General features: G+C 39.1%; 2 protein-coding genes across 6 annotated transcripts in view; one reads left to right on the top strand and one right to left on the bottom strand.

The window, feature by feature from the left end:
• The window catches only part of LOC106568221 (histone-lysine N-methyltransferase SETD1B-A), a 20,243-nt gene extending 12,942 nt beyond the window's left edge, over nucleotides 1-7,301 (bottom strand). Inside the window, exons 1-6 of one of the 3 annotated variants that reach the window (XM_045692412.1) lie at nucleotides 7,023-7,301; nucleotides 5,729-5,845; nucleotides 3,328-3,482; nucleotides 2,937-3,035; nucleotides 2,254-2,524; nucleotides 94-215 (exon numbers count right to left, since the gene is read on the bottom strand). In XM_045692412.1, coding sequence (XP_045548368.1) covers nucleotides 94-215; nucleotides 2,254-2,524; nucleotides 2,937-3,035; nucleotides 3,328-3,468 — 633 coding nt within the window. In that variant the 5' untranslated portion in view covers nucleotides 3,469-3,482; nucleotides 5,729-5,845; nucleotides 7,023-7,301. The other 2 variants (XM_014138370.2, XM_014138369.2) reach the window with 2 other exon arrangements.
• On the top strand, nucleotides 5,957-16,602 carry LOC106568222 (rho-related GTP-binding protein RhoF). 3 transcript variants are annotated; one of them, XM_014138372.2, is made up of 5 exons: nucleotides 5,957-6,102; nucleotides 12,432-12,519; nucleotides 14,705-14,814; nucleotides 15,632-15,766; nucleotides 15,982-16,602. In XM_014138372.2, exons 1-5 carry the CDS (start codon nucleotides 6,001-6,003, stop codon nucleotides 16,144-16,146), a joined length of 600 nt encoding a protein of 199 aa, XP_013993847.1. In that variant the 5' UTR covers nucleotides 5,957-6,000; the 3' UTR covers nucleotides 16,147-16,602. The 3 variants fall into 3 exon arrangements, with proteins under 3 accessions (XP_013993847.1, XP_013993848.1, XP_013993846.1); XM_014138373.2 differs by lacking the exon at nucleotides 5,957-6,102 and adding an exon at nucleotides 7,483-7,733; XM_014138371.2 differs by lacking the exon at nucleotides 5,957-6,102 and adding an exon at nucleotides 11,174-11,699.

Here is a 16,602-nt window from a genome sequence, read left to right as displayed (position 1 = left end):
TCCTGTGAGCCTGTTTTGGAACACTTGCAAATTGTCTCAAATACAACATAACATAGTGCTGCTAAACATCCAACATAAAAGTGGTGGTCTTACGAGAAGAGCCTCTGCCAGGCTACGAGGGGACACTTGTCTGGCCTCCTCTCCTCCCACCGGAAGTGTCCGAGGGGTGAAGGTGCCATTCAACAGTAGCTGGAAGTACCTAAGGCGATTCTCACCTGGATGGATAAGGTTAAGATATGGTTCAATAAGTGAAATATATATATTTTTCTCAGTAGCCTTAGCAACTAGACTCATAGTAAATGCAAATCCAGGGCACTAAAATTAGTATGATATGGTTGTGTGAAATTCGTGGATGTCCATCATCCATTTCGTATGATACTGTATGTTAAGAACATAGAGAATGATAGAGGTCTCTAGTGGCCGAAAGGCAGTTTTTGCATGGGCAGCGCAATGGAGGGCTTCCACCATTTGAATGTAGTCAATTGGGTGGGACTCTCAACTTCATTGGCTGATCCCTCTTGGTGACCATGTTGGACTCATGTCCAACCGGGTCATCAGGCAGGATCAGCCAATTGTGAAGAAGAAAATGTATTACTTCAAAATGGAGATTGCCTCAATGGCACTGCCCAGGCTGTCACAGAAGCAATAATGAATTATAATTCATATGATGTTACAAATTACAATTTGTATGATGTTACAAATGCAATTCGTACAAAATGTTACAAATTCCAACTTCTTGTGGCTAACGTTAGCTAGGTGGCTAAGTAGGTGCAAAGTAATAAGTAGTTGCAAAGTTGCTAATTAGCTAAAATACTAATGTTGTCGGTGATGAGGTTCAAAGATGCAACATTTGGGTTGCTAGACCTTCGCATTTTACACCCAACCAACCACCCTCCTTTCATTTTGTCTTATGTAACCATACCAAAAGTAACATATTATACTAATTTGAGTGTCCTGGATTTTCATTTACTGTGTTATGTCTAGTCTATGAGACCAGGCTGACCTTAGAGGTATGTAAGAAGAACATCATTCACAGCAATAAATAAATATAAAATAAAATAAAACTTGAAAACAGAATTTGAGGAGTTTCTGCATGTGGAGTTTTCCACAAGGCAAATGTTTAGTGACATTTAATTTAAGTTGTACATTTAAAATCTGCATATGGTAAATCAATGTAAATGATATGTGCGTACTATTGCAGGCAGGTGAAATTATAATGATAAATCGGTACTCAGTAGGCCTTAGATTTTCTGCTTGATCTCCAGCCTCTCATTATATAGGCTACCAGTTTATATTAAATGCGGCACTGAGCACTTTCCCTATGACCCTCTGCTGATGTAAGAGGTACCTCTGTCTATTCAAGAGATTAAGAGAATAGTGGTACTTCCAAGATAATTAGGAACTCATGAGGTCAGTGATCTTCTGGTCGGAAAGTCAGAGCTCTCGAAAGATGACCATTCAAAACGATTTTTCCCAGGTCGAGTTAGTTCCCCCCCAGTGTTCCCAGTTGTCTTGAACGCACTGATGTTGGAAATTTCCGAGTTCCCAATTATTTTGAACACGCAAAAAAACTTACAGCGTCATCAGCGTCATCATTAAACAATATTTTACTTGTTGACATTGGCTGCATTTTAACATGTTAATATTTACCATGTTAATATATTTGTCTGTAGCCATTAACATCAGTAATGAAGGACTTTCGTCTATTTCCCAGGCTAAATGGAATATCGTGTATCATATTTAGAATTTACTCGCTGAAATCAAGAAAAAATATATTTCGGCTATAAAGTTGCTTTAGAATTAGTTAAAAAAAATCCTATGTAATTTAAGCATAATTGCATTATAGGCGTTTATTACAGGCGTCCATGTGCACATAAATAATTAAACAGCTATAACTAATTCAATGATGACTGTCATAATTGGATATAAATCAAATAAACCAAACGAAACTGCGTTTTATCTTTATTCAAGTCGGAAAATACCGTTCTGCTGTTTGCACATGCTATTGATGCTCGTGGGCTCGTTGGTAAATCGCACTTACATTCAGATGCAAGTGCTCTGGTTACCAAGCAACCACCGTAAACGTAGGCTATACACGTGACTAAATGTTGTCCTCCAAAAATGAAATTAGTGACGTCTTATAAATAAAATATCAAGTTTTCACGTATGCATAAATGTTGTTTCTACAACTGAGAATGAATTGCACATTATTTATACATACTCACATACATATATACATACAAGATTTATTACCTTTAGGATCCAGCTCCAGGTGGATGATGTTGCCCATAACTGACGTGTTGTGAAGGGTCTGGACAGCATCCTTGGCTGCTTTTACAGTTCCAAAAACAACTTTGGCTATTCCCAAATGCTTTTTGTTCTTCGGATTGTATAGAATTTCCACCTCTTCTATGTCCCCAAATTTCTTGCACATGTCAGTCAAAAAACCTTCTCTAATGTTATCGTTCAGCCTCGCAAACGTCACCTCCTTGGGAGGCACGCGGCCGATGTAACATTCATCAATCTAGAGAAAGAAAATAGTTACATTAAATGATAAATGTTACATTTATTTAGACTACAGCACATTTATCCAGTAGCCGTTGAAACCTAAATTCCAGGCTGCAATGCCCGATTAAATATCATATTTTTGGACATCTGCAGTTTACATTTCGAGAAACCAAATAACCACGATAGAATAGTCTTGACATACAACATCCAAAATGTGTTCATGCTGTAAGGGATAATAGCTTAGCATGTGTTGCCTTTCTGGAGAACTACATCCTAAATAAAAAGCATGACACTTCCATCAACAACGTCGAGGGGGTGTGTCAGGCTACTTAAAACTTCGGAACCTTAGAAAAGGCTATAGCCCCAAAACATAAAAAGCATGGAACATTTTGTTAAGATCTGAGAGGGGGTGTGACTGATTACCCTACCTTAAACTTCGGAACTGGGAGATCCGTCTCCTTGTACTTCGTCCATAGACGACCGATTCTCGGGTCTCGGACGATATCCACTGGTGGCATCCCAGGGTTCTGTAGAACGATAAAATGTAACTATTCCAGAAGTTCTGACAAGCAGGAAGAATATGACGCGCCGACTGCCGATATATCAAGACGGGGTTTACACCAGACACCACTACATTCATGAAAAAGGTTAGAGTTTATTGGAATTGTTTGGATAAACCTTTGACTGCGTTTAACGACGGGATAGTGACACTTCTGATGCACTGTGTCATGTGCAGAAAGTAACGTATCAATCGTTGAGGCAAACACTGCAACAATGTAGCTAAGTGTTTCTCTTTTCGAATACGGATGTAACACTTACTGGCATGTTAAAAGTCGTTCCATCATAGCGATACAATTTGTGCGATCCCTTTTTCAACGCTGGGTCAATAATCAACTTGTAACTTCTACAATGGTGACTTCGTTTCTCCCCCGAACTGCAAACGGGATGGTGGTTGTCCATGCCGTTTGCCAAACCTGTGTAGAAATGTCAAGAAGATGAGAGCAACACAGACTTGCGCACAAACACTCGTTAGGTTACATTGTAGCGATAGCTTTGCAAATACTATGAGGAGGAAAACGGGGATTACAAGCGTATCCCAGTTACAGAAACAGACATTACAGAGGAAGGGGAAAAAAAGAGCAAGCTTACTTGAACTCTGCTTTCTGCCATGGTCTTCGTTTAGTCTGTTTCTTTCCCCTGGCTTGGACATGTTTTGTCCGATCGAACTTTATTTTAATAATCAAACGGCGAGATAATTTGTCTTACTGATTACATTACATGATTCAAAGAATACTGCCTCCCTTTTTGCGAGCCAACACATATTGTGCCTCCAGTCTGGGGTTTCTGTCTCTCCCACAATAGTATTGAGCTTCGCTACCCCTCATACCATTCGCACTTTCGATTTGAGGTTCTTTACATATGCGTACATTTTGTAATATTATTGGACCATTTTAAACACACAACACACTAATAAATTAAGATATGTATTGCATTTAAATGTAAATAGTATAAGTTGTTGTATAGTGGCTTTTTAGCTCGCACATTGGGTATGAAATAAGTGTTGAATCTACCGCCTACTTTTACTCAAAGAGCAAACACAAGATGGACATAGGTTGATGCAAGTTCTGTCTAAGCACAGATCTAGGGTCATTATTCCGTTTTAATTCCTGATTGAAAACGTTAGCCTTAGGAAATTAAACCTGACCCTAGAGCTGTGCTTATGGGCAATTCTCAGGAAATATGTTGGGTCTGTTTACAATATATTACACAAATAAAACATACATTAAATACATTTTGAGACTATAGACTAGGCCTACATTATAACCTATACACACATTGTCTGTAATACCCGTATAATAGTCAAAGGCCAAATATGGGTACATTTTAAAGTAACTGTTTATTTTAACCGACATGTTTTGCATTATTAATCTGTTTCATTGTCTTTTTGATATTTTGTGTTATGTTGGCTGAGGAGATGTGCCATCCATTGCTTGATATTTTTGCAGTGCTTGGGCAATTGGCTGGTTAACGTTAGCAGTTCCACCGGCCAATCAGAGCGAAGCACCATTTTAGCTTCTGCTATTAGAGGCACGGCTGAGGAATCTTTCAACAGAGAGCAGAAAGAGGGGGCTGGGCGCGCTCTCAGCAGCCATTTTCCTGAAATGGGACTCAATGGCCAATATGGGTTTCCTTTGTTTCAAAAGGGATCTTATACTTTATTTCCTCATCTCTTTCTGGACTATGATAAATAACAATGATTCCCCATTGACAGGATGGAGAAGAAGGAAGATAAAATACTGGATGTTATCCCTTTGACATTTTTAACCTTTTTCCTTCTCTGCTTGGAATCCATCTTTGTCCTAACTAGGTCATGGCACACCCATATAAAATGATTTTGGATTCTAAAGTAAAAAGAAAAAAGTATAGTGAATAAACAGCTTGTAGTTTGAAGTTGTTATGAAGAGAAGCACAGTAAATGTATAATGAAATTGTGTAATGGGATTTTGTTGACATTGCACTGTAAATGGCCATGTATGATTTATAGCATGTGTAAGTTAAATTGTGTTACCTTTTGTATATGTAGGAAATGTGAACTTATTGTTATTAAAGTATCACAATTCTGTTATTTTTATTGACTTGATCATTTTGGAGTCATGGTGTTAGTAGAATTGCCAACTCTCTAAAATACATTAATTTGCATACTGTTTTAACTATATCCATCAGAGGCTAAATATATTTGCTCATCTAATGTCAGCACATAAAGCAGGCCAGAGAGCAAATGGCCTTTAGCAAAACTGCTGAATCATTTATAACTGGAAATTGGCTGTTGGTACTCAACTAACCCCCTTTACTTGTTCTACATTAAAGAGGGGTTGCTTCTCATCTTTCACATGGTACACCATCTAGTTACACAACAGAGACGTTTAATACCATGAAGGTCAGTAAGTGTTCTTCTTTCAAATGATGGCTCCTGCACTAAATGTGTCAAATTATGCATGTTTTGTAATAGCTCATAGTAAGCAGTAGGCTATACATTCGGGCAATAGACAGAACAAATGCAAGGGTATAATGTGCCTGATGTTGCTTCATGGGCATATTTAAATTTCTGTAGAATTCCAGACACAATCCTACACTTATTGGTATCTTCAAAGGTTCACTACATAGACATTGAATCCAACTGGAAGCAGATGAAAAATGAAACTCTAATGAAAATATTTACCTTAACATTGTGAGGAAATACATTTATCAGGCCTAAATGCAGGGGGAAATTGAACATTCTTATTCCCATCTTCGGATCCTCTTATAGTGGTTTAAAGGATGAGTGGGGATGCAACTCCTAAAAAGGAAGAAAACAATTAGCCCAAAACTATATCTATTGAAGGCTTTTGACTTAGTCTTGACTGCTATTTGACCAACGAATAACAAATGCTGAAAATCTTCAAGCAGCATCAGTAAGTGCAGTATGCAAACCAACTCCCCTCTCTCTTCCTGATGACAGTATTGCAGTCAAATCCCTCACCCTCGAATTTGAAGATATCAAAAATAAACCTAAACGACATAACCTACTGCCATGGAAATCTTGTCATTTTAAAGGTAATGGATTTTGATCTGTCTCAATGTATTAGTTCTAAACAACAGTAATGTTACATTTGACTGTTTTAGGACAGGTTCACCAAAGAGGGATTTGCCTAAATTGATCTCATTAACAACTATTATATTGTAACATTAAATTGTGAAATGTTGTTGGAATTAGATGCTAATAATAAACTTACAGTTAATTAAAACATGTAATCCAAGAGAAAGATGTCTTATTGGGAACAAATGCTTTTAGGGGTAAAATGTATCTGGTAGACCTCTCATTGCTCCCCCTTGTCCAAAAACGACCTTTCATATGTACTTTCGTTTAATGGCTTCTGTCTGCTGTTGTTCTCAATTTCAAAATGGCTTCTTCACAGACAAAGGAGATCACTGTGTGTTGGTTAAATTGCTTCGCCATTGCTGGGCGAGGTAGTCATTCGCAAGAAAGAGCTGCAGTTTCCCACACAGGGGTCTCTGTTTGCACACTGGAAATGTATCAATGGTGCGCAAGAAATATGACTTCAACTGGTGTGTTTGTAAAAGTGTAGACTACAGCAAAATTGAAACGACAGAGCGAAGAAACATGGCACAATCAGTCCAGTCGTCTAGTTGCAGGGCTACAGTTGATAGACTTTAAACGGGTTTGGCAAACATCAGTAATCTGAGGGTCTGGCCATGGCCAGTTGCCAAATGTATGAGAGAACTGCACCCACACAGCCATATAAGGTCAGAAGAAACGATTTCGAACAGTGCTGTATTTCTTTCAGGATACTCAAAGGGGATTTCAGACTTCTTCGCACTCTGTCTCCCCTTCAAGATCATGATTCGATGTTGTATTTCGAGGTGTTGATCAGCTACACACGAAGATTTTAGGAGATGTCATACAAGCAAGATGTAATCCATCCTATAGGTAAAGGAGAAAAATAGGAACAAACCTGTCTGTGTGTACACTGTATGTATGTTTTCCTGAGTATTAAAGTGTCTCGAGTTGAACTCTTCTGGTTGCAGTGAATATGCCATGGATTATGTTGATCAACCTTAATCGCATGAGCCACACAGAGGCTAAACAACCTCATTTATGTTTCAGAAACAGAGAAATAGTCTACATGTCGGAAATGTTTTAGTCAACTGTAGAGGAGCTTGTATTTCCAGGCAGGGCTCAATTCCTATTGCACAATCGCTGCGTAAATGGCTAAGGGTAAAAGGAGTGTCGAACCATAAGGTCACGAGGCTCCATGCAACGCCGTAAACCATGCATCCAACAAACTGTTGTTTACACCCTCTGAAAACAAAATAGACGCGTTGGGCAAGCCAGATACCAGCAATCGATGGGCCTTTCTTGTAGAGAATAGAACAAGCAGGCCATTCCATCCGCTCCCTCAGTGCTCAAATTATTGAAGACCATGTTTTTGCTATTGTTGAAGCAGCTAGAGCGGAAGTAATGTAAAAATAAAAAAGTGTTACCCAAATGTCTTATTCTATGACCGACAGAGCACTGTTAAATCCGACTGAATCATAGTATAAAGGCTTGTTGTATGGCAAAGCCGACCAGCTGTTATTACGCAATCAGAGAAGGAACACATTAAAGCACACCCAGAAAAAAGGGAATGGGCCTCTTGTGCAGAAGACCGACTGCTCGCAGCACAGTAGGGTATATTTATTTGCCTATACTCTCGGACCATTGTATGTCAAGCTGTTATATTTAGGCAAGCTATTTAGACCTTAAAAAAGTTAATAGATCAAATGATTTGTGTTTTCAATGGCAGCATAACTAAATGAGTTTTATAATTCTTTGGTTTTCAGTTAGTCGATACTGCTGTTTTCGATAGGGTTTTTGTCAGGATGTATTTGTCAAAACAGAAAAATGAGAGGTTCTGCACGTTTGAAAGCGTATTGAAAATCCAATTTTGAGTACTTAATTTAGAATAATGAATTCAAACCTTATTCAACCAACAATTAAAGCCTGTAACCTATAGACAAAAAAAAATGTACCTACAAATAAATCGACCCGGCGTAATTTAGATAATCTCCCATTTTTTAAAGCACTGTTGTTACACAATCAATGTTACACAATCTATTGGCCAACAAACATTTAAATCTGCAATAATTTAAACACGTCTTTTTATAATCGCATGCTTTTTGTCCTTTCTAATCTGGTTTTCAGTTCCATAGAAATATAAAAGATTATATGGAGGGTTTTTCATTTATCAAAATAGTAGGAGTCCGGTTGATTTATGTTGGATGCACGACGGCATTTTAGCTCATGAATTGTGATTAAGTATGTTACAGGAAAATAAAGATCAAATTTTAAGATTTACATTTTGTTGCATAAACAATTGATTTCCATCTCCAACACTATCCAAATCACAATGATGCATGGAATTAATGTTGTGATCGTTCTGTGGAGGCTGTCAACATGTCCACTGTTACAGCGTGACCAATCACACACAGTCCAAAATGGACAGGAGAGAGAGGCCATAGTGGCCTATTGGGATTTTAAACATTATTTTACTCCAATTTATTTTGAATATTGAAGGTTTATTGACGCGATAACAGGAAAGCCAAAGCTATTATTCATATAGGCTAACATTCCACTTCACATAAATCCCATTCGTTGTTCCATGATTCGTTGATCTGTTATTTAGATTAGAAAAATATGATGATATAAATGTACATATATAGACCTATTGTGTGTATTTTGCTTTTATATTCTCTGGGTCTGTATTTATTTTTCCATGAACTGTATATGCTATCTAAACTAAATATATGTTTTATTGGGTTTTTCTCTCTGTATTGCTTTTGACACACATTTTCATGTCGGGAAGCCTACATGACAGACCTACTTGAAATATTCCTTTTGATGGCATTCTTGTAGGTGACAATGAAGTAATAGTTTGATTGTTACATACAATTATACATTTGTTTTAAACATTTACATAAAAAACAACCCAATGGTAGGCTATTTCTCTTATTAAATGTGAATCAAAATATAATTTTTATCCTGCTACCATTTTAAAGAAATTGTGTTTCAAATGTACTTGCTCCTTCGAAATGTTCATTGACATATAATTTTGAACAGCAAATAAATATAAATTAATCAGATGTCTGTTATGTTTTCTTTTGAGTTTTTGACATTGATTGTTTTGATATCTGGGACAATTAAGAAGACTCAGAGATTATGATTTTAAAATACATTGTAGCTTTACTTTAAGAAAAATATGATGCCAATTTACTATTGGTTTAGTGGTCACATTTTCAGTATAATTTGAAGGGGCTCAGTGGAACCACAGTCTGTGTAGCAGTCTGTTTAGCTATCATTTTCTCCTTGCCACTCCTGTCATGCTAAACTTTGGCATGTAACATGGAATACAATTCATGGAATGTCAGCAAAACTGACTGGTACCCAGACTAGAACCACACAGGGTGATATACTGAATGAATCAACACAAAGAAGAGCCTTTTCTTCCATGGTGGTAAATTACTAAAAAATATTATATATAAACGCAACATGTAAAATGTTGGTTTCATGAGCTAAAATAAAATATCCCAGAAATGTTCCATGCGCACAAAAAGCAGATTTCTCTCAAATTTTGTGCAGAAATTAGTTCACATCGCTATTAGTGAGCATTTCCCCTTTGCCAAGATAATCCATCCACCTGACAGGTGTGGCATATAAAGAACCTTATTAAACAGCATGATCATTACACAGGTGTACCTTGTGCTGGGGATAAAAGGCCACACTAAAATGTGCAGTTTTGTCACACAACACAATGCCACAGATGTCTCAAGTTTTGAGGGAGTGTGCAATTGGCGTGCTGACTGCAGGAATGTCCACCAGAGCTGTTGCCAGAGAACTTAGTGTTCACTTTTCTACCATAAGCCACTTCAGTCGTTTTAGAGAATTTGGAGTACATCCAACTGGCCTCACAACTGCAGACCACGTGTAAACTCGCCAGCCCAGGACCTCCACATCTGGCTTGTTCACCTGCGGGATCGTCTGAGACCAGCCACCCGGACAGCTGATGAAACTGTGGGTTTGCACAGCCAAAGAATTTCTGCACAAACTGTCAGAAACCATCTCAGGGAAGGTCATCTGCTTATTGTCCTCACCAGGGTCTTGGCCGGACTGCAGTTCGGCGTCATAAGCAACTTCAGTGGGCAAATGCTCACCTTTGATGGCCACTGGCACGCTGGAGAAGTGTGCTCTTCACGGATTGTGAACAGAGTGCCCCATGGTAGCGGTGGGGTTATGGTACGGGCAGGCATAAACTACGGCCAACGAACAGAATTGCATTTTATTGATGTCAATTTGAATGCACAGAGATACCGTGACGAGATCATGAGACCCATTGTTGTGCCATTCATCCGCCGCCATCACCTCATGTTTCAGCATGATCATGCATGGCCCAATGTCACAAGGACCAACAGATGCATATCTGCATACCCAGTCATGTGAAATCCATAGATTAGGGTCTAATTCAATTATTTTTGACTGATTTCCTTATATGAACTGTAACTCAGTAAAATCTTTGAAATTGTTGCATGTTGCGTTTTATATTTTTGTTCGGTATAAAATAAGAGCGCTCTTAAGGTACAGGCACAGGTTACTAGGTCAAGTCAAATGTTACTAGGCCTGTGTGTGATCCTAACCCCAGCTAACCCAGAGTCCACTCAGTTATAGCTCTCTATATCACAGAGCACAAATACTTCATATACCACTGATCATTATTGGCTCCCGAGTGGCACAGCGGTCTAAGGCACTGCATCTCAGTGCTAGAGGTGTCACTACAGGCCCTGGTTCGTTCCCGGGCTATATCACAACCAGCCGTGATCGGGAATCGCATAGGGCAGCGCACAATTGGCCCAGCGCTGTCCGGGTTAGGGGAGGGTTTGGCCGGGGTAGTCCGTCATTGTAAAATAAGAATTTGTTCTAAACTGACTTTCCTAGTTTAAATAAAGGTTAAAAAAAATACATTGGTTTCTGCTCTTAGAGGGAAGGGGAGGGAGCAGAGCGAACTACTCAGAACTCTTCTACAGCACACTCAACACACCTTTCTAAATAGAGGAAGTGCCTCAGTGTGAGCCTCAGCCCCACCCAGTGATGTGACGGGACAGGCCAGATGACTACAGAGCAGTAGAGAAAGCGAGCAGCTGTAGACTGACTCTATTGCGTGACTGAGCTTTTACCACAGAGACGCTTCCAGTGAACAAATTGATTAGGAAGAGAAGGGTGTTCAGGGTCACTAGGAAATAACTGAAGTTGGAAAGGACAATTAAGTGGTGAACAGAGCAGAGTGAGACACCTGTTCAAGATGAGACTGAGCTTGGTTTGTTCCTCTTGTTGACACTCATTCTTCCCACTTAGCCAGGTTCTCTTTATAAATTCACTGGGTAGAACTGACATGTGTTCAGACTCAGTTGGGAGGGACTGACTTTATCCTGACTTCTGTCTATCTGTGACCTGTTGGACTCTAGATATGACACAGAATGGTACTGTGACTAGCAATGGCAACGCTAAGAAGGGAGAAGAACTAAAAATTGTTATTGTGGGTGATGGGGGATGTGGGAAAACATCCCTTCTAATGGTGTATGCCAAAGGAGACTTTCCAGAGGTAAGGACAACATGGCATCTAGTGGCTTCTCTTGAGATGTTTGCATATTAGAGTAAGGATGTAAGTGTGTTCATGAACATAATTGTTTTAGATTAATGTAATCACCCTTTACATTTTTTATTTATTTATGCAGTCATTATTAATTTGTGCCCCTTTGAGGGTGACATCACCAAGCCATGCTCAAGAGTTTTGTTCCTGTCAGGAAAGTAGCCTCATGATTATCTCCATTCTATCATGAAATGAATGTAAAAGTATATTGTTTATATCACTAATCTTACTAACTTATTTCTTAATACAAATAAAACAAGTTATTTTATTGCCATCTCCATTATTGGTCAGCAGATTTATGCTTAGTTCATTATTCAAGTTAAGACTCTAATACCAACACTGTCAGTGCCAGCATAAACAACCTTTTCAATAAACAGTTTAGACTATGCAAATAGTATTTATTTCTCACTGCATTAACTCTCCCCAAAAAAGTCATGGTAAGTTAGCACAAATCAGTAACACTATTCTAAATATAGGCTTCCTTCTCCAAAGATAATGATTTGTAACATAATTAAGGAATTCTCCTAGGCAGAGCATTACATGTATTCAAGATCTATGGCACTGTATCCAGTTTTGGTTGAATTACATTGTCTCAATTATGTGCATTTACAGTATCCCGTGGATGAAATGCAAAATGATTGAAATACTGAATTTCTTTCTCCCTTTGTCATTTCTGTTTAACAGAAGTATGCTCCGTCTGTGTTTGAGAAATATGTCACCACAGTCACGTATGGAGGGAAAGAGATTCGGCTCAACCTCTATGACACAGCTGGTAAGGTCCCCTATGCAACATAATCATTATTAAGTATCTATAGATGAAGAAGAGGGTTCTGTTCCTGCACAATGGGCAGGTATGTAGGGTGTGGATCGTTGTTCTGTGGGTGTGGAGTCATCTTGCCTGTAATGCTGGAGCAGATATATTCTGATAGCATATCTTTGATCAGCTAGGTGGAACATAAAGCTAGATAGAAGGATAGAATTGTGTCAGGTAAGTGCAATCCAAGCATTGGGTTCAGAACAGAGATTCTGAAATGCTTTCAATTATTGACTAATATAGCCATCAGTTAAAAATATTGTGACTTATTTATCCTCTTGTTTTCTGGAGAATAAACAGTATAAACAAACATGGGACTAGTTTGCTGGAGGATGAGAACTGAAAATGTGTCTTATGACTTTCTCTATGACTGGAAACCTTTTGTCCAAGCAATGTGTTTCATTGAAATGTCATAATGGAGTATTGTAGATTTACTGTCTGACTGTAGTAGATTACATTGTTTTTGTAAACGATGAGTATGACACGACATCTCACTGAGTGTTACACCTTGCCCTCTCACAGCACTTATGCAATGACACGCAGCAGTGTTGCAGAAAGCTGCTGTGACAGAGGATGTGGTGGAGGCTCATCTATAGAAATAATGTTTGTAACTGTATTTGCATCTGAGTGGTTCTTTGATACTTTAAACTAGACATTGTCAGTGAAACCTCAGATTATCAACTCAAATGGCTAGATATTGAATTGAAAATCTCAATAGCTTCTAAATAATAACTTTATTCTGTTGAATTGTTTACTATTTGATTAAGAGCATGTCAAACTTCATTTTCTAGTTTTTCAGCTCGTTGTTATGGATATCACAAATAGAGTACCACAGTATGAGTCATATTACCCATAAAACCTAGCTGTCAAAAAAGGAAATGGTTCCAATCGTTTTCCAACATAAATTTTCCTATAGGGGATTTTAGAAACACTTTTAGAAACACCTTCTTTAACCTGTCTCCTCCCCTTCATATACACTGATTGAAGTGGATTTAGCAGGTGACTTCAGTAAGGGATAACAAAACGCAGCCATTCCCCTATGGGAAAAATGAATGGTAGAAAAATTATTGGAACCATTTCCCTGTTTTGACCGGCAGGTTTTCTGGGTATTTTGACATCTCCACTATGTGGCTCTATACCAGCATACACTGAGTGCACAAAACATTAGGAACACCTGACTTTCCATTACATATACTGACAAGGTGAAAGCTGTGATCCCTTACTGATATCACCTGTTAAATCCACTTCAATCAGTGTAAATGAAGAGGAAGAGACAGGTCAAAGAAGGACTTTTAAGTCTTGAGACAATTGAGACATGTCTTGTGTATGTGTACCATTCAGAGGGTGAATGGGCAAGACAAAAGATTTAAGTCTCTTTGAACGGGGAATGGTAGTAGATGACAGGCGCACCGGTTTGAGTGTGTCAAGAACTGCAACACTGCTGGGTTTTTCACACTCAACAGTTTCCCGTGTGTATCAAGAATGGTCCACCACCCAAAGGACATCCAGCCAACTTGACACAACTGTGAGAAGCATTGGAGTCAACATGGGCCAGCATCCCTGTAGAAGGCTTTCAACACCTTGTAGAGTCCATGCCTCAACAAATGGAGGCTGCTCTGAGGACAAAAGGGGGTGTAACACAATATTAGGAAGGTGTTCCTAATGTTATGTACACTGTGTATTTTATGGTTTTATCAAGACTTGTGGAATACTTGGCTTCCAGAGAAGTTAGTTTCAGAAATGACTTTATACTTGTTCTCTATCAATACTGGATATTGCAAACCACTCCCCTCTAGAAATGTAAGTTACACGTATTGACTAATAACAGTGGCAGAATGATCTACTTACTATGTTGGGGCTGATTTTGGTGTTTCCAAGGACAACCTATCACGTGTCCTAGTACAATGTCTCCACTGTGAGTCACCGACTTATCTTAGCCTAACTGCCGCAACAGCCACTTAATTTGACAGGAAAAGGAAGTTGAAGCCAGGATGTGGTTTTATAACTGGTTATAACATGGTTTCAGTATCAACTCATTCCATTACTAGAGGTTGTTGGGGGGGGGGTAATATTGTCTCTATTTTCCTAATGTAAGTTCACCAAACACTTTACATTGAGTGTATTTGTGTGTCCATTTTTTCAGGCCAAGATGATTACGATCGTTTGAGGCCACTCTCCTACCAGAATGCCAACCTGGTGTTAGTTTGTTATGATGTGACCAACCCCACCAGTTTTGAAAATGTCTTAATCAAGGTAAGCTCATTGATCATGATTCATCTACGATATTACATTATCCAGTGACAGCCAATGACATTCATATTCTGCCCAACAACAGCCAACGCTAAGTAAGCATGCATGTTTTGCTAGGATCCCGGTACAGCGCATAATAGATCTAGTGAGTATTGTCTGTACAAATAAACAAGCACAACCTTAGTCTCCACAGAGAGGTGGGAAAGGTATTGCGAGTTCACCGCTTATCAGTGGTTAGACGTCATGTCTAGGCAGGAATTTGATGAATGATTGTTGGAGATTGACTTTGATGTGACTGTGTACATTCTTTTGACTTTGCTCGCTACTTGTGACTCAACCAGAGCACATGAACTTTGACCCCAGTGGCTTGGCCTGAAAAACAAACGGCACTGTGCTAGAAGCCTCCCTCAATGAGCAGGGAAATGTCAATACAGAGCCATGAATGCATACCATGTGATAAAGTCAAGGGGAATGCAGTCAGAGTGAGACTTTGTAGGCACAAAACATTACACCAAGGGAGGGGGTAAACACGCCTACTTGTAGAAACGATACCTGGGTGGATGTAGAGCCAAACCAAACAACCTGTCAATGTAGTATTTTTGTAGGCTATTTTATAAGTATCTGTTTCCTCTGTTGGGTCATTGATGAAACTTATTGCTAATTGTTTATGGGTCCAATCAATGAAAATATGAAAACAGTGCACACACACAGTATGCAAACACCATGATCCCAAGTGTAATCCCAATGTGACAGTTTGAGCTCCTTCCTACCTTGACCTCTTACCTCTACATTCACTATTGTGTTCTGCTGTCTCACGCAGTGGTACCCGGAAGTGAACCACTTCTGTCGCGATATTCCTGTCATTCTGATTGGCTGTAAGACTGACCTGAGGAAGGATAAGGAGCGTACCAGGAGACTCAAAGCCATGGATCAGGCTCCCATCACTTACACACAGGTGAGGATCAACCTGTCCTCCTGATGACAGGGTTTAGGTTTATACACATAAGTTGAGGTGTGGTGCTTTTACTTTAACCACTTCATTTCAATTATGGATAATGACCTTCAAATGCTTGATCCTAGAAAACCTTCTCTGATTTGCCCTGTTTACCAGTCTCCAATTCTGGTCCAGTACTCCGTCATCCAGTGAATGCTCATTGTTTGGTTCCACAGGGTGAGGAGACCAGGCAGCATATGAGTGCTGAGCTTTATCTAGAGTGTTCAGCCAAATACCGGGAGAACGTAGAGGACATTTTCAGAGATGCCACCAAAAAAGCCCTGGCATCAAGCCGTAGAGCAAGACACCGTACGAAGAAGAGCCATTGTGTCATCCTGTGACCTCGTTTTAGTGAAAGAACAGAGGCTTGAAGTCCATTGACACAACGGGACACTCTGTCCTCAGGTCTTACATGCCAAAGCTACACAATCTGCTGCTTGTCTATTATAAACAACTGCTTGCCACATCCTGGGTCATCCTAATTCAATTTCAAGAAGAGCCTGTTCCATCCCCAACCAATTCATGCCTTTTGGATCTGGACAATGATATTGAACACTGAACTAATATCTGCTAAGATCTGCTAGGATAGAGATGGTATTCCTGTTAGTTCTATGGGCGCCAGGTCTATCCTGGGATTCTAGAGTGGTTTTGTTAATGACTAGCTACGTTAGACCAGGGTGTAAATTGGCATATAAAAGCAGATTGAGATTGTGCTTCATATACTTTTTTTCAAATATCCTTTTATCAACTACTGAATTTCTATTTGTACTTTTATAAAGAACTTATGCCTATTGCTA

Source organism: Salmo salar, chromosome ssa13 (assembly GCF_905237065.1).
Source record: "Salmo salar chromosome ssa13, Ssal_v3.1, whole genome shotgun sequence".
Taxonomy (NCBI): Eukaryota; Metazoa; Chordata; class Actinopteri; order Salmoniformes; family Salmonidae; genus Salmo; species Salmo salar.
This window is presented reverse-complemented; position numbering and strand designations above follow the sequence as displayed.

Excerpts from the sequence above, each read along its gene's own strand:
- LOC106568222 (XM_014138371.2), top strand. The coding sequence starts at position 11,565 with ATGACACAGAATGGTACTGTGACTAGCAATGGCAACGCTAAGAAGGGA. Across the intron at positions 11,700-12,431 it reads CCAAAGGAGACTTTCCAGAG|AAGTATGCTCCGTCTGTGTT; the intron begins GTAAGGACAACA and ends TCTGTTTAACAG. Across the intron at positions 15,767-15,981 it reads CTCCCATCACTTACACACAG|GGTGAGGAGACCAGGCAGCA; the intron begins GTGAGGATCAAC and ends TTGGTTCCACAG.